The 24,867-nt window shown below is 40.9% G+C and overlaps 1 protein-coding gene across 1 annotated transcript; it reads right to left on the bottom strand.

Annotated features, from left to right (window-relative positions):
- Positions 1-21,672: 21,672 nt before the first annotated feature.
- Positions 21,673-22,901, bottom strand: LOC115193385 (progonadoliberin-3). Its single transcript, XM_029752103.1, has 4 exons — positions 22,887-22,901; positions 22,563-22,705; positions 22,207-22,287; positions 21,673-21,899 (listed from the first exon to the last, which is right to left on the bottom strand). Exons 2-4 carry the CDS (start codon positions 22,698-22,700, stop codon positions 21,870-21,872), a joined length of 249 nt encoding a protein of 82 aa, XP_029607963.1. The 5' UTR covers positions 22,701-22,705; positions 22,887-22,901; the 3' UTR covers positions 21,673-21,869.
- Between the last annotated feature and the right edge of the window lie 1,966 nt (positions 22,902-24,867).

The raw sequence follows: 24,867 nt of genomic DNA, 5'->3' as shown, positions 1-24,867 counted from the left end.
GGTTACGGTTACGGTTACGTTAGGGTTTAGAGAAAATAGGAATTTGAATGGGAGTGAATTGTGTGTCCCCACAAGGTCATTTGTTCAAGACTGTGTGTGTGTGTGTTTGTGTGTGTGTGTGAGTGCTTGTGTGCGTGTGTGAGACTGTATGCTTGTGTAGGGATAGGATTTGATTCATGGTGTGGGAGGGTTACCACCAGAGACGTCCATTGACCTACAGTCTGAGGGCTGTTGGACTGGAACCAGAGCCTTGTTCTGACAGAGCAAGCATTGCGTGAGCTGTGACGGATGGCGCCGGTCCGTTTGAGAGCCCCTGAGCAGGTGTGTGTCTCGCTCACATCTGCAGGGGAGCACAGTGAACCGAGACAAAATGGCAGACGCACTGGGCCCCATCCGTTACCTGTGCACTGAGACACACTAATGATTATGGATGCAAGCCTATTAACGGTCACATCTGTAAGGGAGCACAACAACCAGCACACTGGGAGTGAGTCAGCACTTCCAACTCCCCACTGGAAAAGAGACATGCTGGAGTCAATGTGGGAAGAAGTTAAATCAAAATGGTGCCTCTGTCTTCCTCGTAGGGTGTAAGATTTTACCATTCTTCTAGCTTTCAGTATGTGTTGGCGGGAGATATTCCTTCTCTATGCTATAGAGTTTAGAAGTTTGCCAGTTTAACTTTATTATCGACAACTGGATTGTAGCAAGTGGGGCAGACGTTAAGGACATGGAAGCGAAACAAGAAACTTGCTGATAAAGCTTTACTATCTAATGAATTCATCAACTTAAAAACAGCATTAAATATTAATTCTAAGAGTATAGGTAATAAATTAAATATTACTCATTGACTCACTATTTAAAAATGCATAATATGATTTGCATAGTTTTACTCCTGGTAGGAAATAATAATGGGTGGTTGTCTTGTAGCGTCTTTCATGACGGATGAAGCTCGCATTTTTTTAGTCCTCCATCCTCCCTCTCTCCTACTTGCTTCTCATTAAAGTTTTAAAGGGGGCTGTTTTAATTGTCAATCCTTTGACAGGTTGATAAAAGCAACTTGACAATTAAGTTCATGGGCACCGTTATGCATATTAATTAAGTCTTATTTGGGTTTCTATTGTTATTGAAAGGAGCACTCTTGGTGGAGCTAAATGTCAACCATCAACTTTTTCTCTGCTATGAACTTAATGTAATTAAGCCTGTTATTGTAAAACTGCCAGCTTCCCTTCCAAATCAACTTTAATGTACTTAACAAGACGTCAACTTCTGACAATTCTGCTTCTGATGTCTCTGCTGGCAATTTTTCTGTCAAATTTTCGATATAAGCCTAGCAAGAACATTATGTATGAGGGAGAGGGGCCCGGAGTGAGAGAAAGTAGATGAGAGAGAGGGAAAGAGAGAATGAGAGAGAGAGTAAAACGATAAAATATACAGACCACAAATTCCAATTGGCTATACTTAAACTCTTTAACATCATCCTTGGCTCTGGCATCTTCCCCAATATTTGGAACCAAGGACTGATCAACCCAATCCACAAAAGTGGAGACAAATTAGACCCCAATTACTACCGTGGGATATGCATCAGCAGCAACCTTGGGAAAATCCTGTGCATTAAAATTAACAGCAGAATCGTACATTTCCTTAGTGAAAACGATGCACTGAGGAAATCAAAAATTGGCTTTTTATCAAATTACCGTACGACAGACCACATATTCACCCTGCACACCCTAATTGACAAACAAACGAACCAAAACAAAGACAAATTATTCTCATGCTTTGTTGATTTTAAAAAGCTTTTGACTCAATTTGGTATGAGGGTCTGCTATACAAATTTATAAAAAAAAAAAAATCTTTCCACGGGTCTGTGGGGTGAGACAGGGAGGCAGCTTAAGCCCCACCCACTTCAACATATATATCAACGAATTGGTGAGGGCACTAGAACAGTCTGCAGCACCCGGCCTCACCCTACTAGAACCTGAAGTCAAATGTCTACTGTTTGCTGATGATCTGGTGCTTCTGTCCACAACCAAGGAGGGCCTACAGCAGCACCTAGATCTTATGCACAGATTCTGTCAGACCTGGGCCCTGACAGTAAATCTCAGCAAGACAAAAATAATGGTGTTCCAAAAAAGGTCCAGTTGCCAGGACGACAAAAACAAATTCCATCTAGACACCGTTGCTCTAGAGCAGGTATTCCCAAACTGGGGTACGTGCAATGCCGTCGGGGGCACAGCAAATAATGTTTATTTTGGCATTTTTTTCTTCACATGTTCAAACAGTTCATTTATATTTTCCAACGGGGCTATACATTTGGGTGAGGTTTTCTTCTCACCTGAGTAGCCTCGTTTCACTGCCAAAAATAAAATTAAACCATCTAGTGTTCAACAAAACAACAACAACAGGTAGCCTAGTCAAATAATTAACATCCAAACACATTAACCATTACTCTCTCACGGGAATTCCACTAACGTTCCGTATGTAGCCAAATGTAGCTACTGCTCATGTTGGTACCTGTACTGATGGCGCAAAAGCCATGACAGGGAGACATAGTGGAATGGTAACACGCATGCAAGCAGTTGCTCCCGACGCCACTTGGATACACTGCAGCATCCACCGAGAGGCTCTTGCTGCCAAGGGAACGTCTGACAGCTTGAAAGACGTTTGGACACCACAGTGAGAATGGTTAACTTTGTTAAAGCAAGGCCCCTGAACTCTCGTGTATTTTCGTCACTATGCAATGATATGGGCGGCGACCATGTAACGCTTTTACAACATACAGAAGTGCGCTGGTTATCAAGGGGCAAAGTATTGACACGTTGTTTTAAATTGAGAGACGAGCTTAAAGTTTTCTTTACTGACCATAATTTTCACTTGTCTGACTGCTTGCATGATGACGAGTTTCTCACACGACTGGCCTATCTGGGTGATGTTTCTTCTCGCCTGAATGATCTGAACCTTGGATTACAGGGACTCTCCGCAACTATTTTCAATGTGCGGGACAAAATTGAGGCTATTATTAAGAAGTTGGAGCTCTTCTCTGTCTGCATTAACATGGACAACACACAGGTCTTTCCATCATTGTATGATTTTTTTGTTTGCTTACGGACAATGTCAAATATGATATAGTGAAGCACCTGAGTGAGTTAGGTGCGCAATTACGCAGGTACTTCCCAAAATGGATGACACAAACAACTGGATTCGTTATCCCTTTCATGCCCTGTCTCCAGTCCACTTACCGATAGATTTGAACAAGAGCGCTTCATCAAAATTGCAACAAGATGTTCTGTGAAAATTGAATTAAATCAGAAGCCACTACCAGATTTCTGGATTGGGCTGCACTCAGAGTATCCTGCCTTGGCAAATCGCGCTGTTAAGACACTGATGCCCTTTGCAACCACGTACCTATGTGAGAGTGAATTCTCAGCCCTCACTAGCATGACAACTAAATACAGGCACAGACTGTGTGTGGAAAATGATTTAAGACTGAGACTCTCTCCAATAAATTAAATCAGATCAAATCAAATTGTATTTGTCACATGCCCCGAATACAACAGGTGTAAACCTTACAGTGAAATTGTTACTTACAAGCCCTTAACCAACAATGCAGTTTTAAGAAAATACAAAAAAAGTAAGAGATAAGAATAACAAATAATTAAAGAGCAGCAGTAAATGGTGGGGCTATATACTGGGGGTACCGGTACAGAGTCAATGTGTCAATGTGCGGGGGGTCACCGGTGTCGAGGTAATTGAGATAATTATGTACATGTAGGTAGAGTTATTAAAGTGGCTATGCATAGATAATAACAGAGAGTAGCAGCAGCGTGGGGGGGGGGCAATGCAAACGTCTGGGTAGCCATTTGATTAGCTGTTCAGGAGTCATATGGCTTGGGGTAGAAGCTGTTTAGAAGCCTGTTGGACCTAGATTTGGAGCTCCGGTACCGCTTGCCGTGTGGTAGCATGGAGAACAGTCTATGACTAGGATGGCTGAAGTCTTTGACAATTTTTAGTGCCAACCCAACATTGCAAAGTTATGTGTATCCTTTCAAGCACAGCCTTCTCATTAACCTGTGGTGACTTATTCACAATTTTCAATGAACAAATAAGGTTTTATACGTAAGATGGTTAAATAAAGAGCAAAATTATTGATTATTATTATATTATTACTTGTGCCCTGGTCCTATAAAAGCTCTTTGTCACTTACCACGAGCCGGGTTGTGACAAAAACTCACACTCATTCTTCTGTTTAATAAATGTATCATATAGTGTGTGTGTGGCAGGCTTACAATGATGGCAAAAAACAACATTTGAGAGGGGGTATGCAGCTGTAAGTTGAATGTTTGAAGGTGTACGGGACTACAAAAAGTTTGCGAACCACTGCCCCAGAGTACACAAAAAATAATACATACCTCGGCCTAAACATACCGTAAGTGCCACAGGTAACTTCCACAAAGCTGTGAACGAGCTGAGAGAAAAGGCAAAAAGGGCCTTCTATGCCATCAAAAGGAACATAAAAGTTTACATACCAATTAGGATCTGGCTAAAAATACTTGAATCAGTTATACAAGCCTACCAGACAAGCTAAATTACTTCTATGCTCGCTTCGAGGCAAGCAACACTGAAACATGCATGAGAGCATCAGCTGTTTTGGACGACTGTGTGATCACGCTCTCCGTGGCTGATGAGAGTAAGACCTTTAAACAGGTCAACATTCACAAGGTCGCAGGGCCAGACGGATTACCAGGACGTGTACACCGAGCATGCACTGACCAACTGGCAAGTGTCTTCACTGATATTTTCAACCTGTCCCTGACTTAGTCTGTGATACCGACATGTTTCAAGCAGACCACCATAGTCCCTGTGTCCAAGAACATTAAAGTAACCAGCCTAAATGACAACTGACCTGTACGACTCATGTCTGTAGCCATGTCTGTAGCCATCAACACCATAATCCCAGAAACCATAGACAGCACTCCACACTGCCCTTTCCCACCTGGACAAAAGGAACACCTATGTGAGAATGCTATTCATTGACTACAGCTCAGCGTTCAACATCATAGTGACCTCAAAGCTCCTCACTAAGCTAAGGACACTGGGACAAAACACCTCCCTCTGCAACTGGATCCTCCTGTACTCCCTGTTCACTCATGACCGCATGGCCAGGCATGACTCCAACACCATCATTAAGTTTGTCGATTACACAACAGTGGTAGGCCGACAACGATGAGACAGCCTCTAGGGAGTAGACCTGGCCGTGTGGTGTCAGGACAACAACCTCTCCCTCAATGTGATCAAGAAAAAGGAGATGATTGTGGACCGAGCACACCCCCATTCTCATTGCCTGGGCTGTAGTGGAGCAGGTTGAGAGATTCAAGTTCATTGGTGTCCACATCAACAACAAACTATCATGGTCCAAACACACCAAGACAGTTGTGAAGAGGACACGACAAAGCCTATTCCCACTCAGGAGACTGAAAAGATTTGGCATGGGTTCTCAGATCCTCAAAATGTTCTACAGCTGCATCATCGAGAGCATCCTTTGGTTCTGACTTAGAATATGTGGATAACTATAAATACCTAGGTGTCTGGTTAGACTGTAAACTCTCCTTCCAGACTCATATTAAGCATCTCTAATCCAAATTCACAACAAAGCCTCTTTCACTCATGCTGCCAAACATACCCTCGTAAAACTGACTATCCTACCGATCCTTGACTTCGGCGATGTCATTTACAAAATAGCCTCCAACACTCTACTCAGCAACGTGGATGCAGTCTATCACAGTGCCATCCGTTTTGTCACCAAAGCCCCATACACTACCCACCACTGCGACCTGTATGCTCTTGTTGTCTGGTCCTCGCTACATATTTGTCGCCAAACCCAGTGGCTCCAGGTCATCTATAAGTCTATGCTAGGTAAAGCTCCGCCTTATCTCAGCTCACTGGTCACCATAGCAACACCCACCCGTAGCACACACTCCAGCAGGTATATTTCACTGGTCATCCCCAAAGCTAACACTTCCTTTGGCCGCCTTTCCTTCCAGTTCTCTGCTGCCATTGACTGTAACGAATTGCAAAAATCACTGAAGTTGGAGAGTTATATCTCCCTCACTAACTTTAAGCATCAGCTGTCAGAGCATCTAACCGATCGCTGCAGCTGTGTGCACCTGTAAATAGCTCATCCAACCAACAACCTACCTCATCCCCATATTTGTTGTTGTTTTTCTGCTCTTTTGCACACCAGTATTTTTACTTGCACATCTATCACTCCAGTGCTAATTGCTAAATTGTAATTACTTTGGCACTATGGCCTATTTATTGCCTTACCTCCTTACTTCATTTGCACACACTGTATACAGATTCTTCTATTGTGTTATTGACTGTACATTTGTTTATCCCATGTGTAACTATGTGTTGTTGTTTTTGTTTCACTGCTTTGCTTTATCTTGGCCAGGTCGCAGTTGTAAATGAGAACTTGTTCTCAACTGGCCTACCTGGTTAAATAAAGGTGAAAAAAGAAAAAAAAAGAAATCTTGACTGGTTGCATCACTGCCTGGTATGCCAACTGCTTGGCCTCCGACCGCAAGGCACTACAGAGGGTAGTGCGTCTAGCCTGGGGCCAAGCTCCCATCCATCCAGGACCTCTATACCAGGCGGTGTCAGAGGAAGCTCCTAAAATTGGCAAAGACTCCAGCCACATAGACTGTTCTCTCTGCTACCGCACGGCAAGCGGTACCGGAGAGCCAAGTCTATGTACAAGAGGCTTCTAAACAGCTTCTACCCCCAAACCATATGACTCCTGAACAGCTAATCAAATGGCTACCCAGACTTTTGCACCCCCCCACCACGCTGCTGCTACTCTCTGTTTATTATCTATGCATAGTCACTTTAATTCTACCTACATGTACATATTACCTCAATTACCTCGACTAACCGGTGCCCCCACACATTGACTCTGTACCGGTACCCCCTGTATACAGCCTCAGCATTTTTATTTTACTGCTGCTCTTTAATGAATTATTTGTTACTTTTATTTGTATTTTTATACTTAACTATATTTTACTCAACACTTATTTTTCTTAAAACTGCATTGTTGGTTAAGGGCTTGCAAGTAAGCATTTCACTGTAAGGTTTACAGTTGGGTCTACACCTGTTGTATTCGCCGCATGTGACAAATAAAATTTAATTTGATTTGAGAACCCATTGCCCTTTATGGTTGTGAGGTCTGGGGTCCACTCACCAAACAATAATTCACAAAATGGGACAAACACCAACTTGACTCCGCATACATTTTTTAAATATTTTTTATAACGTTTATGTAACTAGGCAAGTCAGTTAAGAACAAATTCTTATTGACAGTGACGGCCTACCCCGGCTAAACCCGGACGACGCTGGGCCAATTGTGCACCTACAGAATTCTACAAAAAATATTCTCTGTGTACAACGTAAAACACCAAATAATGCACGCAGAGCCGAATTAGGCCGATACCAGCTAATTATCAAAATCTAGAAAAGAGACGTTAAATTCTACAACCACCTAAAAGGAAACAATAACCTTCCATAACAAAAGCCACCACCTACAGAGAGATGAACGTGTAGAAGAGTTTGCTAAGCAAGCTGGTCATGGGGCTCTGTTCACAAACACGAACAGACCCTACAGAGCCCCAGGACAGCAACACAATTAGACCCAACCAAATCATGAGAAAACCAGAAGATAATTACTTGACAAAATGGAAAGAATTAACAAAAAAACTGCGCAAACTAGAAGGCTATTTGGCCCTAAACAGAGAGTACACACTGGCAGAATACTTGACCCCTATGACTGACCCAAACTTAAGGAAAGCTTTGACTATGTACAGACTCAGTGAGCATAGCCTCACTATTGAGAAAGGCCGCCGTAGGCAGACCTGGCTCTCAAGAGAAGACAGGCTATGTGCACTCTGCCCACAAAATGAGGTGGAAATTGAGCTGCACTTCCTAACCTCCTGCCAAATGTATGACCATATTAGAGACACATATTTCCCTCAGATTACACAGATCGACACAGAATTCGAAAAAACAACAACAATTTTGATAAACTCTCTTATCTATTGGGTGAAATACCACAGTGTGCCATCACAGCAGCAAGATTTGTGACCTGATACCACAAGAAAAGGGCAACCAGTGAAAAACAAACACCATTGTAAATACAACCCATATTTATGTTTATTTATTTTCCCTTTTGTACTCCTACTATTTGCACATAATATGACATTTGTAATGTCTTTACTCTTTTGGAACTTTTGTGAGTGTAATGTTTAATGATAATTTATATTGTTTATTTCACTTTTTTTATTATCGAGTTCACTTGCTTTGACAATGTTAACATATGTTTCCCATGCCAATAATGCCCTTAAATTGAAATTGAAATGTGAGAGAGAGAGAGAGAGAGAGAGAGAGAGAGAGAGAGAGAGAGAGAGAGAGAGAGAGAGAGAGAGAGAGAGAGAGAGAGAGAGAGAGAGCCTGGACCTCCTAGAGCAGTACTGCCAGACCTGGGCCCTGGCAGTAAACCCCAAAATGACTAAAATAATGATTTTCCAGAGAAGATCCAGATCTCAGGGAATTAGAAAAACCAGAAGATCCAGATCTCAGGGAATTAGACCAAAGTTCTCAACTGGTACAAAATATATAGAGTACTGCACACACTACAATTACTTAGGTTTAAAAATAAGCTCAAGTGGACACCTTAATGAGGCAGTGAATGAACTGAGAGAGAAAGCAAGTATGGCATTCTATGCCATTAAAAAACGAATTCAAATTGAAATACCTATTAAAATGTGGCTAAAATGAATTAAATGTGTCATTGAACCAATTGCACTTCATGGCAGCGAGGTGTGGGGTCCACTTGCAAAGCAAGATTTCACCAAATGGGACAAACACCCATTGAAACCCTGCATGCAGAGTTCTGTAAGATTCTCTTACATTTCCAGAGAAAAACTACAAACAATGCATGCAGGACAGAATTAGGCCAATATCCACTAATAATAAAAACTAAAAAAAGAGCAATAAAGTTTTGGAAACATCTAAAATACAGTAACCCCCTCATTTCATTACCAAGCTGAGCAAAGAAAAGAGTCCCCTCATCCAGCTGGTCCTGGGGCTGAGTTCACCAACCTGTTCTACTAACACACTGAAGCCTCCGGACCAGAACATCCAATCAATTAGAATAAACCAAATTACAACACAGTCAAAACAAAACTACATTACTTATTGGGAAACACAAGCACAAGCACAAGGCAAAATGCAGTGCTATCCGTCCCTAAATCGACAGTACACCGTGGCTAACTATTTGACCATGATTACTGATCAAAACCTTAGAAAAACCTTGACAAAGTACAGGCTCAGTGAGCACAGCCTTGCCATTGAGAGGGTAGACACAGGAAAACCTGGCTCCCTGTAGAGGAAAGGCTGTGCAACCACTGCACAACAGCAGAACCTGAGACAGAGCTGCATTTCCTGACAAAATGTCAAAAATATAAAACAATTAGAGAGTGTCTTTTCCCCAAATTTGAAACCCTTATTCAAGGTTTCAAAGACCTCTCTGATGAGAATAGGCTATCCGTCCTGTTGGGGGAGGACGCAGAGAGCTGTGTGTTGGCAGCGCACTGCATTGCTGCCTGCCATAAGATGAGGGACAGTGTCTGACAGACCAACCAACCTGCACATGTCCTCTATGCTCATTGTTCAATGTATGGTTATTTTGACCCTTGGTTATTGTTGTTACTGTTGTCCCGTTGACAATTTTCATTCTTATTATTTTAATATTGTAAATATCCAAAGTAAGCTTTGGCAATACTATGTACATTGTTACGTCATGCCAATAAAGCAAATTGAATTGAATTGAATTGAATTGATAGAGAGAGAAAGAGAGAGAGAGAGACAGAAAGAGCGAGAGAGAGAAAGAGAGAGAGAGGGAGAGGGGGGAGAAATTATAAAGAGTGAGCAAGAGAGTTGTTGGAGAAACAGAGGGGGCAACCAGATTACCCAGCACACCTTGCTCACGCTCACATCAAAGCGGTACCCCCATCTGCCCGAGGCACAGTCCATCCCCCATGTCACTCTACACATCCTCCTGTTCATGTTGAATAATTGACAGATCTGTTTTACATGCTCAGCATTTGCTAGGACATGGCAGTGTGACTCCGAATGGGGCATGACTGGCTCCATCAGGGCACGGGGTAGGCTGACTTCATTACAATGGAGGCATACTAATACTCTATGGGGCTGAATTCAATCAAACTTGCACTGGGGAAAGGTTGTTGTTACCATAGGAAGAGTAATACAAAAAATAAAGGTGACTTTGATTATGATAACAATTATTTGACAGGGCCCAGAAACATAAAAACTTATTTTACTTATAAAGTGCAGGTTTGATTGAAAAAACACAGAATATATTTTATTCTTGGCATTTTAACATCATAGATTTAGCCGGTGGTAACTTGTGGAATCGACACAGGCTGGAATATGGTTTTAACCAATCAGCATTCAGGATTAGACCCACCCGTTGTATAATGTGTACTTATTAATGATTGTACTGAACTTTTTGGCTGTCTCACAACAAAGACAGAATGTCCATGTATCGAAAAGCACAAAGACTCCCCTGCTATCTGAAGGGGATGACTGTGTTTGTGCCAGGACAATCTCTGAAGTCATATAAGCCATTAGCAGTCTGTCAAGACAGGTCTCTTTCAGGGTCTCTTAATACCAGTTAGAAAGTTTAGCGGAATCCCGTTGACTTTAGTGCAGTACTAGTTTCAAAAACTGGAATGCAACAGTGGATAAGTCGTTTTTGGCGTGCACGAAACAATACCACAATGCTAAGAAAATGATGGTTTAATAAAAGATTAGACTTGTTTCAACTGCTTAGAGGGAGAAAATGTGACCATCATAATTGTGTGATAGAGGGAATTAATCTAAAATCCAAGCTTTGTTGTTATTACTGTGAAACCAAATAGCATAGTTATATCCTGGGAATATGGACTTTAGGATTGAGATAGACAACTGCGTACACAGTACTAGATCTTTTTCCCCCCTCAAGACAGCGAGGGAAGCCCTGACTGTTCATTTTGATCCTTTACCTTGACCCATGAAGTGTGTCGCCACCACCCTGAGGGTTTGGCTCAGCCCAACCTTTCCCACAGCCCCCTGGGAATGATCATCTCAGTGTGGGCGTTTACTACGGGCGCCAGACACAACACCATTAGCCACAACCCTACTGCTGCTCATTAGGACCCCGATCGATAGAGGCGACCAAAGAGATCGCCACCGCTGCGAAACCACCAGCCAGCTATATCACTGTTCAGAGTTATTATTGTAAACAGGAGTGTCCAAGACTTAGGGCTGTAAATGAGGAAGGTTGACTTGAGTAAGTGAATGACTGTAGCTACCTTAATGAGAATATATACACTACTCTTTTGTGTTATGGTCTGCAAAAGTGTATTGGCACCCTGCAATAAAAGATGGAAGTAATAAGTAGGTGTACTGGTCTCCTGTCTTGTTTATGGGCTTGGTATATCACATCGTTAGGAAAAGAGAAAACTAGGCTGAGATTTAATGTGTTCGCACATTGTGGACAATGCGCCAATTAAAGGTAATTTCCGATTGAGCTGAAATATGCAGTGTTTACCATGCATGTCGACAGGGTTATATGGATTGAATCCTGGCCCTAGTGAGAGTGCCCAGGACAGTAGTCTAATAATCCCTGGGAATATATGGATTTCATATGCCATGAACAAAGTGTTTGTAAAATTATCATTGGAGATTATTATTTTTTCATGATGATTTTAATTATTATTGTTACAATGGCAGTCATTTGTGTATTTCCAATGGTAACATCAAATGTTCCGAGATACCGGTCCACAAGGTGCCAGTAAGAAGAAAATGAACTACCTAGTAGCTTTATAAAATAATGATTATAGGATCTGTTTTGTATTAATTTCTCTATTTATTTTTCTTTAACTGAGAGCTGTGGACCTATTACTCACAGGAAGTAGTAGATAAAATAAGCTGATCCTGTATTCAGCTGAGAGGTGAATCATATCGAGGCAAAATTGTGAAACTAAGAAAAAGGGGAGATGTATTGATTTTTGGTGGAGCCAGGGAAAGAAAAGAGAGGGAATAAAGAAGTGCTCTTTGGCCGATGTGTCCAAATGATGTCCAGTGGGAGCTGCTTAATGGTGGTGGAGGGGTGAGGGGTGGATAAGGGGGTGCGGTGGGGGTGACGAGGCAGGTGCCTACCCTGACTAAGGCATGGAACTGCCCTCAGGCTAGGGCTAATGGTATTGGCTGAGCTTACTATAAGCAGCTCTCTCCTAATGGCCAACTATGAGTGTGCCACAGGACAGACAGGTATTGATTGGTTCAAATGCTCTTGAGTTGACAACAGCGAAAGTGAAAACCTTTCAGGCATATATAAACTCCCAGCAAATTATGTCATGGCAAGGTAATTAAAAACAAGAGCTTAGAGTACATACACTCATTAAAAGTGCATATAATCTTTCATCTATCACATACACACACACACAAACACGCACGTACGCACAAACCATACACATTGTCTCTGTCCTGAATTAATTTGTCTTGTTTAAAATGAACGTCCTCTACTTTTTCACACTGACATCCCAGGTTACCAAGCTATCCTTGAAGAAGTTACATATGCCATCTGTGAGAACCTTGAGAAAACAAGCACTCTAATACAAATAATTAAAACGCAAATTGTGTTTTTTTATTTGATGAATGTGTATTCCTTTTATACTCAAACAGTTATGGATTGTTCCACATAATGTAGTGAGTTGGCATACCGTATCTCTTTGAAAAACAAGCAGTATACAGGTAGGCTTATATTGTACATGGAACAATAACATATATGTTTGTTTTGTTGCCCCCCCCCCCCCCCCCCCCCACACACACACACACAAAAATGCTGTGTACAAGCTTTTCTCTTATTCACAAGGGGCACTTTCCAGACTGCTTGAAGCGTCTGCTTTGATTGCATAATTCCCCAGAGAAGAACAACACAAAACAAAAATACTGACTGAATTCAGACCTATAATATACCGAACAAATAACAAACCAGCTCTACTCTTCGAATCCATGGTTCCTAAAGAGAAGGAATTGGAAACTAAATTCTAACTTGAAAGCTTTGCTCATTCTGAAAGCACTGGAGAATAATCACGTGATCCAAACTTTTCCCCCCTCTGAAAAGCATATAGGCCATAACCCAGACTGTCTGTTGCCTAATAGGATCAACACTGTGATACAAGCCAATAGGACAGAAAGCTCCACTATTACTGTAAGTCACCTTCCTAATGTCACATGTCACATCAAGACAATTTATCAGATCAAAATATTGGGAATAGTTTGGTTTCTGGGAAACAAAACCACACCAATTTGTCTTGCTGATGCAAGATGTGCTCATGTAGGATAAAATGTAAAACATACATATATACAAAATATACATATCCATGTATGGTTTCCTCTGAACTTTCTCTATGTTGTTCTGGAAGTTGATATTTGTTTAAAAATGGGTGGACGGGGACACAATCAGACTGTGTTGTGTGAATGTAGCTCACTAAAATGATTAGATAGAACATTTTGAAAAAAAACGTCCTCATTCTAAGGATAAAGCTTTTCTAAAAGCAGCAGTTTGCTCGTTTTCCATTAAATGCTCTTTCTCTGGCTGTTTGTGGCATACAGTGGAGTGCACTAGCTACATCGCTACTTTTTTCTTTACAGGGGCCCCTGGGCTCCCCAAGCAATAGGAGTAAATTGGAGTGCACCTGTTCCAGCTCCAAGATAAGCCATCTCCAGGGGCTTTGCTCTGAGTAAAATGAAGTGAGTGAAGAATACACAGAATATCACAGCATTAACCCACCAAGGTGAAGTTGCAGCCACTCTGGGGAATGGGCTCGTTTTGCACAACACCCAGTGAAATAATATCATCCATAAAGTCCAATGCTAGACTGGAAGAACGGTCTGTTCTCAGGGCACAGCGAATAGAGCTGTGTTTAGTGTTCTGAGCAAGGCAGTCTGTTTTTCTTTCTATTGGCAAGCTGAAGTTGCAACCTCTGGTATAGTGGTAACAGTTTGGGTAATTTGAAACACGTTGGGACATAGAATCAACATACAACATCTCTAATGGTCAAATATTCATAAAAAAATGGTTCACATCTCTCATATTTCTGTACTAATACAAAATATATTCAAATTGGTTTCATTAGCTGTGCAAGGTCAACTGAGAAACGTGTCAGTGGATCTCCCCTTTTCTTCTCAGCAGCTTAGCTGCATGAGCTACCTCTAGAACTCCTTTCTTACAAGAAATAAAAGCTAGAACCCCAGTGTGCGATCTGAAGACCAATGGCCACAGATGGCTAGTATACAAAAAACACACTGTTGGTCCACACATAAAAGGAATGGATAATTAGAGGCCAGAATGTAATTCATCACTGCATACTGTATGTTTGATAATCCCATTCATTTTGTCTCCATATCCCCCTCCCCTATTAGCATCCCCCTCGCCCTCACCCCAGCACGGTCCCCCCCCCCATCTTTGTTCCACTATAACACATTATCATTGTGTGGCTAATTGCATGGCTTGCCTTGAAGTCGGGTTGGAGACTCGTGATCTGGAGTTGAAACGTGGACAGGGATTCTGTCTTCCCTCACAGCTTGCAATATACTGCTAATTGCTGTGTAGCGACGGGCTAAAACATACTTAGGGGACATGCCATAGAGGCCAGCGTAGGTGGAAGAGTCTTGGGAGGAAGGTTTATGGCATGGGCCCAGTGTTAGATGTGGTGGGTCATGGGAATTGGTGTACCCAAATTATCACGTAAGTACTGTTACTGTTATGACCCATCTCTGAAAGGATCTAAGCGTGGTTTGGCCCTGGCATGGGGGCAGCCACACAGTCAGTAAGGGTAATCAAGCCAGGCACAGAGCTTCCCTCTAACAGTACAGGGACATTATCTAATCTCTGGTCCAAAGGCTGGCATTTCAAGATGAAAAGATGAAAGAGTGGGCAACAAGAGAAGGATATGTCTCAAAAGTACGAGGTCACCAGAATATACTAATGTTTCATTCAAAAAAGTTCATGTGATGATGATATCCCCCTTAATTCAGATTACATCATCAGTTCTACAGTACATTATTAACTTATACCCTCCAATGAGTCACAGCTTCTAATGGGCATTAGGAAATGAAAAGCTGCACACGGTGGTAACAATGCCTCAAACACCTCAAACACCTCATCCGCTGTTAAGTGATCTCATACCATATATAGGAACTCTGGCACTACAGCTTGTTCTTAAACCTCATATTCCATTTGTCTAAAAGAGATTTCAAAATCAAACAAAATGAATTGTATTGTTATTTACAGTATACAGTACATCACAATCGTTTTGGGTCAATTCCTTCCACATTCTGCATGTTTCATGTCTAATCTACAGTGCATTTGGAAAGTATTCAGACCTCTTGACTTTTTGCATATGTAGTTGTTACAGCCTTATTCTAAAATGTATTTAAAAAAAACATCTCATCAATCTACACACAATACCCCAAAAAACAGGTTTTAAAAAATATATGCAAATGTATCACATATAAGTATTCAGACCCTTTACTCAGTAATTTGTTGAAGCACCTTCGGCATCGATTACAGCCTCAAGTCTTCTTGGGTATGACGCTAGAAGCTTGGCACACCTGTATTTGGGGAGTTTCTCCCATTCTTCTATGCAGATCTTCTCAAGCTCTGTCAGGTTGGATGGGGAGCGTCGCTGCACAGCTATTTTCAGGTCTCTCCAGAGATGTTCGATCGGGTTCAAGTCCGGGCTCTTGCTGAAACCACTCAAGGACATTCAAAGACTTGTCCCGAAGCCACTCCTGCGTTGTCTTGGCTGTGTGCTTAGGGTCGTTGTCCTTTTGTAAGGTGAAACTTTGCCCCAGTCTGAGGTCCTGAGCCCTCTGGAGCAGGTTTTCATCAAGGATCTCCCTGTACTTTGCTTCGTTCATCTTTCCCTCGATCCTGACTAGTTTCCCAGTCACTGCCACTGAAAAACAACCCCACAGAATGATGCTGCCACCACCATGCTTCACTGTAGGGACGGTGCTAGGTTTCCTCCAGACATGACGCTTGGCATTCAGGCCAAAGAGTTCCATCTTGGTTTCATCAGACCAGAGAATCTTGTTTTTCATGGTCTGAGAGTCCTTTTCATGCCTTTTGGCAAACTCCAAGCGGGCTTGCGTGCCTTTTACTGAGGAGTGGCTTCCGTCTGGTTGGTGGAGTGCTTCAGGGGCGGCAGGTAGCCTAGTGGTTAGATCGTTGGGCCAGTAACCGAAAGGTTGCTAGATTGAATCCCTGAGCTGACAAGGTAAAAATCTGACTTTCTGAACAAGGCAGTTAACCCACTAGGCTGTCATTGTAAATAAGAATTTGTTCTCAACTGACTTGCCTAGTTAAATAAAGGTTAAAAAAAGATGGTTGTCCTTCTGGAAGGTCTCCCGCTCTATCAGCGTGACCATTGGGTTTCTTGGTCACCTCCCTGACCAAGGCCCTTCTCCACTGAATGCTCAGTTTGGGTGGGCGGCCAGATCTAGGAAGAGTCTTGGTGGTTCCAAACTTTTTCCATTTAAGAATGTGATATTGGGGCCACTGTGTTCTTCAGTGCTGCATAAATGTTTTGGTACCCTCCCCCCAGATTTGTACCTCATGGCTTGTTTTTTTCTCTGACATGCACTGTCAGCTGTGGGACCTTATATAGACAGGTGTGGGCCTTTCCAAATCATGTCCAATCAATTGAATTTACCACAGGTGGACTCCAATCAAGTCAAGGAAAAATCTCAAGGATTATTAATGGAAACAGGATGCACCTGAGCTCAATTTCAAGTCTCGTAGCAAAGGGTCTGAGAAAGGTACTTCTGTTTTTTATTTGTAATACATTTGCAAACATTTCTAAAAACTTCTTTCACTTTGTCATTATGGGGTATTGTGTGTAGATTGATGAGGGGGAAAAATATTTGATCAATTTTAGAATAAGGCTGTAATACAACAAAATGTGGAAAAAGTCAAGGGGTCTAAATACTTTTCGAATGCACTGTATGTGCAAACAAAACAATGCTAACATACATTGAAAAACTACCACACATTAGGATGGTTGAAAGAATCTCACTGGTAAGATAATATTTCCAAAACACAGATTTCATTGCCTTTAGCAGTGCCTTACTGGGGTACTTTGAGACATATCCATCAGAACACAGCTGTATTCATTCATATTTCATACCTACTCCTTCTCCCAGTGCTTTAACACTGTTCTGTGATCAAAGGATAGAACTCGGTTCTCAACAGGAAGGTTCCCTGCCTGCATAGAAGGATAAAGGAGCCTAGTCTAGTGTAATAACTGCCGCATACCGTAGCAAATTCCTCTTGTAGCAAATGTCTGTCGTTACAGTAACTAAGAAAGGAAAATGTATATTTACAGTACGTATTTTATGTACTTTTGTTCAGCCTAGCAAATCCTTCTGTGAAAACAGCAGCATGTGCCGCTCAAACGGATTGCAAGCGGAGCGCAACCCTACCTCAACAATTAAAAATACACTACACAACCAGAAGTATGTGGACAGCTACTCATTTAACATCTCATTCCAAAATCATGGGCATTAATATGGAATTGCTCCCCCCTTCGCTGCCTTAACAGCCTCCACTCTTCTAAGGAGGCTTTCCATTAGATGTTGAAACATTACTGCGGGGACTTGTTTCCATTCAGCCACAAGAGCGTTAGTGAGGTCGGGCACTGATGTTGGGTGATTAGGCATGGCTCGCAGTCAGCGTTCCAATTCATCCCAAAGGTGTTCGATGGGGTTGAGGTCAGGGCTCTGTGCAGGCCAGTCAAATTCTTCTATACCGATCTCGACAAACCATTTCTGTATGGACCTCGCTTTGTGCATGGGGGCATTTTCATGCTGAAACAGGAAAGGGCCTTCCCCAAACTGTTGCCACTAAGTTGGAAGCACAGAATCTTCTAGAATAGCGTTAAGATTTCCCTTCACTGGAACTAAGGGGCCTAGCCCGAACCATGAGAAACAGCCCCCAGACCATCATTCCTCCTCCACCAAACTTTACAGTTGGCATTATGCATTGGGGCAGGTAGCGTTCTAGTGGCATCTGTCAAACCCAGAATCGTCCATCGGACTGACAGATGGTGAAGTGTGATTCATCACTCCAGAGAACGCATTTCCACTGCTCCAGAGTCCAATGGCGGAGAGCTTTACACCGCTCCAACCGCGGCTGCTCGGCCATGGAAACACATTTCATGAAGCTCCCGACGAATAGTTCTTGTACTGACGTTGTTTCTAGAGGCAGTTTGGAACTCAGTAGTGAGTGTTGCTACCGAGGACAGACACTTTTTATGCGCTTCAGCACTCGGCGGTCCAGTTCTGTGAGCTTGTGTGGCCTACCACTACGCAGCGGAGCAGTTGTTGCTCCCAGACATTTTCCCTTCACAATAACAGCACTTACAGTTAACCGGGACAGCTCTAGCAGGGCAGAAATTTGACGAAATGACTTATTGGAAAGGTGGTATCCTATGACGTTGCAACGTTTAAAGTCACTAAGCTCTTCTGTAAGGCCATTCTACTGCCAATTTTTGGCTTTGTGCTCGATTTTATAAACCTGTCAGCAATGGGAGTGGCTGAAATAGCTGAATCCACTAATATGATGTGGTGTCCACATACTTTTGTATATGTAGTGTGTATTCTTCATGTTTTCAACAACATATACAACATGCATGTTGCAATCGGTTGAAGTGACAGCAGTTTGATTTAATTTGTTTGATTTTGAGGAATGTTCAACTTGTATGATTGAAGTGCTGGATGAGGTATAGACCAGATTCATAATCGGACAGCTCAAGAGTGTCACCATGTGGGGAAATGTGGATATGACAAAACGTTAACATAAATATGTGGCATATTATGAAACCATTTTCATTCAGTGAGCAATTTTTTGGGGGGGCATAGTAACTAGGTTATTGCAATGGTGCTTCGTTGTTCACAGTCCAAAGTATAACAATAACATAATCATTATTCTCATTTTTTCAGCACCGTTGTCATAGTTGAAATGCCAAATAATATAGACTGTCTCATTAAATAGGCTAATGATTTCACAAAGTCCTCATACCCCCACATAACCTTGTCATCCCAAGTTCCTTGATGGATATCCTGACTATGAGATGCTAAAAATCCCTTTAAGTACCCTCTGAAGTATCGAGACCTCCCTGGCATTTAAACTCTTTCTGAAGACTGACTTTGCTTCTCTCTATAGCCTGCGGGAACATAGTAGCCTACTACCCACATGAAACTTCAATTCATATTCCGTCTCACAGTTACCTCATGGGAAATTCACCAAGCTGTTAATAATAAGAGACATAATAATAAGTCACTTACTATGGAATACAACTTTATCATACACTCAATCTTAACTGGTCTAAATGATGAATGTATGAAAATAGCATATTGAGACAATATGTTATACTGTAGATAATCATCTAAACTGATTATGAAATTATGGATGTTTGTTGGATGTACTTGATTGACGGATACACTTCAATGAAATGCTTTAGCCTTGGATGGACGGGTTTTCAGACTCTTTTTTTCCTGAAGCTATTATCAAAAAAAAGTATTGTTTTGAAGATTAATAAATGGCACAAAGAATCAAAATGTATTGCCCTTCATAATAGTATTCCCTCCGAGCGAGGACAAGTAACAATGCACCATTCTACCTTCCTGTCCTTTCCCTCTCAATGCGCCAATGGATGTGACCTCCAAAGCTTGAACAATGGCCAACCAACAAGCACTTGGCTTTCCGCCACCATCACTAAAGCCCAATAAGGTTGCTTTCATCTCTGTTGTTATATTTAAAGATGACATCCTAGCCTGCCGGCCTCTACCATTGTCTCCACTATGATTATTTGCCACTGTTGTTTAACTCCGGTTGCAGGTCTTTGATGAAAAGGTCACCACTCAATTGGAAAACAGTCATTAGAATGCGGTGGGTACCATTCACCAGTGTGCATAGGGGAGCAAACTCTGCCGAGCTGGTTAATCAAAAGTTAATTATATAATTTTCATGCAGATGAGGGCAACATTGAAATGAATCCCAACACTCCAATCATTACCACAAATAAATTAATAAATAAATCCAAAATGCTATAAAATGTTCAGGGACTAAGAGGTTGTAAACAATATGAAGTTTAATTTGAGGTAAACAAAGTGAATATCCACCAGGGGGTCTGGGAAGGAGAAAGTGAGGTTAAATCAAATTTGGAAACATAGATACCAGCTAAAAAAATTAAATAAAAATGCATTAAAAGATGTGCAATTAAACTGGAAAAGAAAGTTATATTTTTAAACAAGAGATTACAAGGGGGATTTAAGAAGGTGGTGGCTACAACTGGAACAATATACAATGAATGTGTGGGTAGACCTAAACATATTTTAACCAAATATATAGATACCACTAACCTGCCTCATGAACCAATTCTGTGTTACTTGAGTGAAAAAGTATGAAAAAAACAAAAATACATGAGCTGGAGAAACATAACCCAAGAATCACTCTAGCAAAAGAGGCATAACTACACTATAACCGTCAAAATCATAGATGTGTTTAGTTGCAATAGTTGGAGCATGTTCTCCAGCAACAAAAATGAGTAAAGTACGCTTTTGAAGTAAAATACATGTCTTTCCCCATCAAAGAAAAGTATTGCATTATGCAAATTGAACCATGAATATTAAACTAACAGTGTGAGCTATCACAAATGAGGAACCATTGTTCTGAAAGTGTAATGGAAAGTGGTTTCATTTCTTTCTAATTCTATATGCTTTTACGGTTCACCTTTTCCCAAAAGTACCAGTGGTCTGGGTTCATTGGTGTGCATCACAACCACGCGCTAACAGTGTAGGGTGTCCCTCGTGTCAGTACAGTTCATGAATCATGGGCCCCTAATACACTACGTGATTAGTACGGTACCCTGTCTGTGGGGCTTTGCCAGAAATTAGTTCTCTTTAAAACATATGCCCCTGCTAATTCCTTTCCTTGCCTGATATGCAATTCCAATTTTTATAATTAACAGCAATTTATTGAACGACATGAAAGTTTTAACACATTTTCTTTTTGTGATGCCTATGGTCCTGGCAAAACTATGAGAAACATGTCAACCCTCATGACATTTCAGAATTATTTTTAACTATGCAAAATTAAATTATTCAACAAGTGACATATACTCTTACAGAAATTTGAGGTGAAACAAATGTCCTGGTATTGTGGATTTTCTCTTTGAAATGATGCATGACTGACAAGCAATAATCTATAATCTAATTACAAAAGGGACATAAACCCCTGTTTCAATCTAATAACACCATAGATGTTCTATAAATTGACTTAATTACCAGCTGTTGTTATGCTAAGATTGTTGTATCACAAGTTGATCATGCTTGTCGGTCATAGAAAACAAATGCATGGTAATAATCAATTCATGGTCTGTCAACTGCACCTAAAAATGTGGACGGATCACGAATTGATTATTCGAAGATTGGAAATGACACTTAAGCTCCTGTATTGTAAGGACGTTCAATAGACACACAAAGATACTTCTCTTTTTGAATCACTCTTTATTACAATTTTACAGAAGGTTAAAGTGTTATACTTCAAGTAAATAACATCAATCTAAATGTGATGTTTGTTGGAAATGGACAGAACTGTAGTTGCTCCATCATTGATGTTGATAGTGATGCTGAATATCTGCTTGATGTTGTCTTCTTGCTTCTTTTGTGAATAATGGTCTCACAGTTCTTTATTTATGGGGCATCCATTTCTTCAATATCTAGGGAAATCAAAGTGTTAACTTCAGAAGTCTGCTTTATGTTGTATATCTATATTATACTGATGTGTCAGACATGAGCAACATTATCTCCCTACATTTATAGGTATCACTTCTCTAAATTCAGGGAAGATTTCCATTTGTCAGCCAATACTCTCATCTAAACATTTATTTCAGATACTTTGGTATATCATTTACAACATATTTTACAAGGAGACAATTTAGCATCTTCAGATGAAACATAAATAATTGACCATTAGGAATACAATGAATACAATATCTAACCTAATAAATGAATATGACTACTTACTACATCATATGGTCTCAGCCTCTCTGAGAAATGGGCACTTGTCTCCTCAGGAAGAGCCACTACACCTCCCGTGTCCATCATCTGGATAGCAATATGTAGGAGGAATTTGTAATGCTATTACCCATATACCCTTTATGCAACACCCTTACAGAGTTTAATTAATATACATTGCCTATGTACTCTTGAAAAGGCCTCTTGAACAAATATTCCACACAAACTATCCCTATAAATGCTACATTTAAATGTTCACAGGTTTTCAAGACAGTAGATTTCCTTAAAGGACAATTACATGTACAGTATGTACATGTAGACATAGTTACTTACAGTAGTTACATGTAGAGGTAAATAGTACTTGCCTTGATGGTGGCCTCCAGCTCCCCTACACTTCTCTTCCCTCCAGGTAGCCAGCCATACGACCAGTGCTGAGAGAGAGTGACCTGAGCTACCAACGCCAACACCACCACCTGCACAACCGTTCTGTTGCTAAGATCCATGGGAGCTGGAAAGAAAGCTAGTCAAATACAAGCTAAATGTGATAGTCAAAAAGAATGTATCAAAGATAAGTTTGGGATCATCTTGCAATGATTACCTATTGAATATGCACAGTGTACAGTATATATGAACTACCCACAAATGCACATTAGTTAACAATTTTAAATATAGTTATATGAATCACATACTTTCTCCGTTCTGTATATTCCTTCATACACTGTGGTGGGAATAATCATGAGTCCCTTTTATAGGGGTCGTTAGACATGGAACAGTCTGTGTCATCAGGATTAGAATCCCTTCTCCACAGGTGTGACACACTAAGTGCCTAATGGACACTAAATGTCACTAACGGCACCTGCTTAGTGCATAAGCTTCAAACTGCATTTGATGGAAACAAACATATTTGTAATGTGTTAAGAGGTGAAGTCAGTGAACACTACCGTTCAACAGTTTGGGGTCACTTAGAAATGCCCTGGTTTTTGAAAGAAAAGCACATTTTTGTCCATTAAAATAACATGAAATTGATCAGAAATACAGTGTAGACATTGTTAATGTTGTACATGACTATCGTAGCTGGAAACGGCACATTTTTTATGGAATATCTACATACGTAGGCGTTAAAAGGCCCATTATCAGCAACCATCACACCTGTGTTCCAATGGCACATTGTGTTAGCTAATCCAAGTTTATCATTTTAAAAGGCTAATTGATCATTAGAAAACCCTTTTGCAATTATATTAGCACAGCTGAAAACTGTTGTCCTAGTGAAAAAAGCAATAAAACTGTCCTTCTTTAGACTAGTTGAGTATCTGGAGCATCAGCATTTGTGGGTTCGATTACAGGCTCAAAATGGACAGAAACACCAGTCTCAATGTCAACAGTGAAGAGGCGACTCCGGGATGCTGGCCTTCTATGCAGAGTTGCAAAGAAAAAGCCATATCTCAGAATTGGCCAATAAAAAGAAAAGATTAAGATGGGCAAAAGAACACAGACACTGGACAGAGGAACTCCGCCTAGAAGGCCAGCATCCCGGAGTCACCTCTTCACTGTTGACGTTGTGACTGGTGTTTTGCGTGTACTATTTAATGAAGCTGCCAGTTGAGGACTTACGAGGCGTCTGTTTCTCAAACTAGACACTCTAATGTACTTGTCCTCTTGCTCAGTTGTGCACCGGGGCCTCCCACTCTATTCTGGTTAGAGCCAGTTTGCGCTGTTCTGTGAAGGGAGTAGAACACAGCGTTGTACGAGATCTTCAGTTTCTTGGCAATTTCTTGCATGGAATAGCTTTCATTTCTCAGAACAAGAATAGACTGATGAGTTTCAGAAGAAAGGTCTTTGTTTCTGGACATTTTGAGCCTGTAATCGAACCCACAAATGCTGATTCTCCAGATACTCAACTAGTCTAAAGAAGGCCAGTTTTATTGCTTCTTTAATCAGGACGACAGTTTTCAGCTGTGCTAACATAATTGCAAAAGGGTTTGATCAACTAGCCTTTTAAAATGATAAACTTGGATTAGCTAACACAACATGCCATTGGAACACATGAGTGATGGTTGCTGATAATGGGCCTCTTTACACCTATGTAGATATTCTATTAAAAATCTGCCATTTCCAGCTACAATAGTCATTTACAACATTAACAATGTCTACACTGTATTCCAGATCAATTTGATGTTATTTTAATGGTCAGAAATGTTGCTTTTCTTTCAAAAACAAGGACATTTCTAAGTGACCCCAAACTTTTGAACGGTATGTAATGTTTGTAAATGAAACAATATCTGCTGGTCAACAAAAAAGTGACTTTGATACCCATGTTTTGTATCTTTTACAAATATTCAGAAATGAATGGCAAATTTGTTTATTTTCAATGCATTTATTGCGGACAGATTTTACAAATGAAATTTTAACTTCATACAGACTTATGACAAGAGATATACAGGAACAAGATGCGTGAGTGCTACATTATGCCTCAATGTCATACTCCGTACACAAGACAGATTCTAAATGTTCTGTATGAAGACCCTTATGTGATTACATAATCCTTACACTTGTATCTTTACCTAACAGGCTATGAATCCATAAATGTACCTTTGGCATGAAAAGGATAGTCCTGTGGAGTGCCTTAACACTTAACTGGGTAACCAGGTAATTTGAATTTAAATTCTATTT

Source organism: Salmo trutta, chromosome 5 (assembly GCF_901001165.1).
Source record: "Salmo trutta chromosome 5, fSalTru1.1, whole genome shotgun sequence".
NCBI classification, from domain to species: domain Eukaryota; kingdom Metazoa; phylum Chordata; class Actinopteri; order Salmoniformes; family Salmonidae; genus Salmo; species Salmo trutta.
Note: the sequence above shows the minus strand (reverse complement) of the source record. Positions and strands in the feature narration are given on the sequence as shown.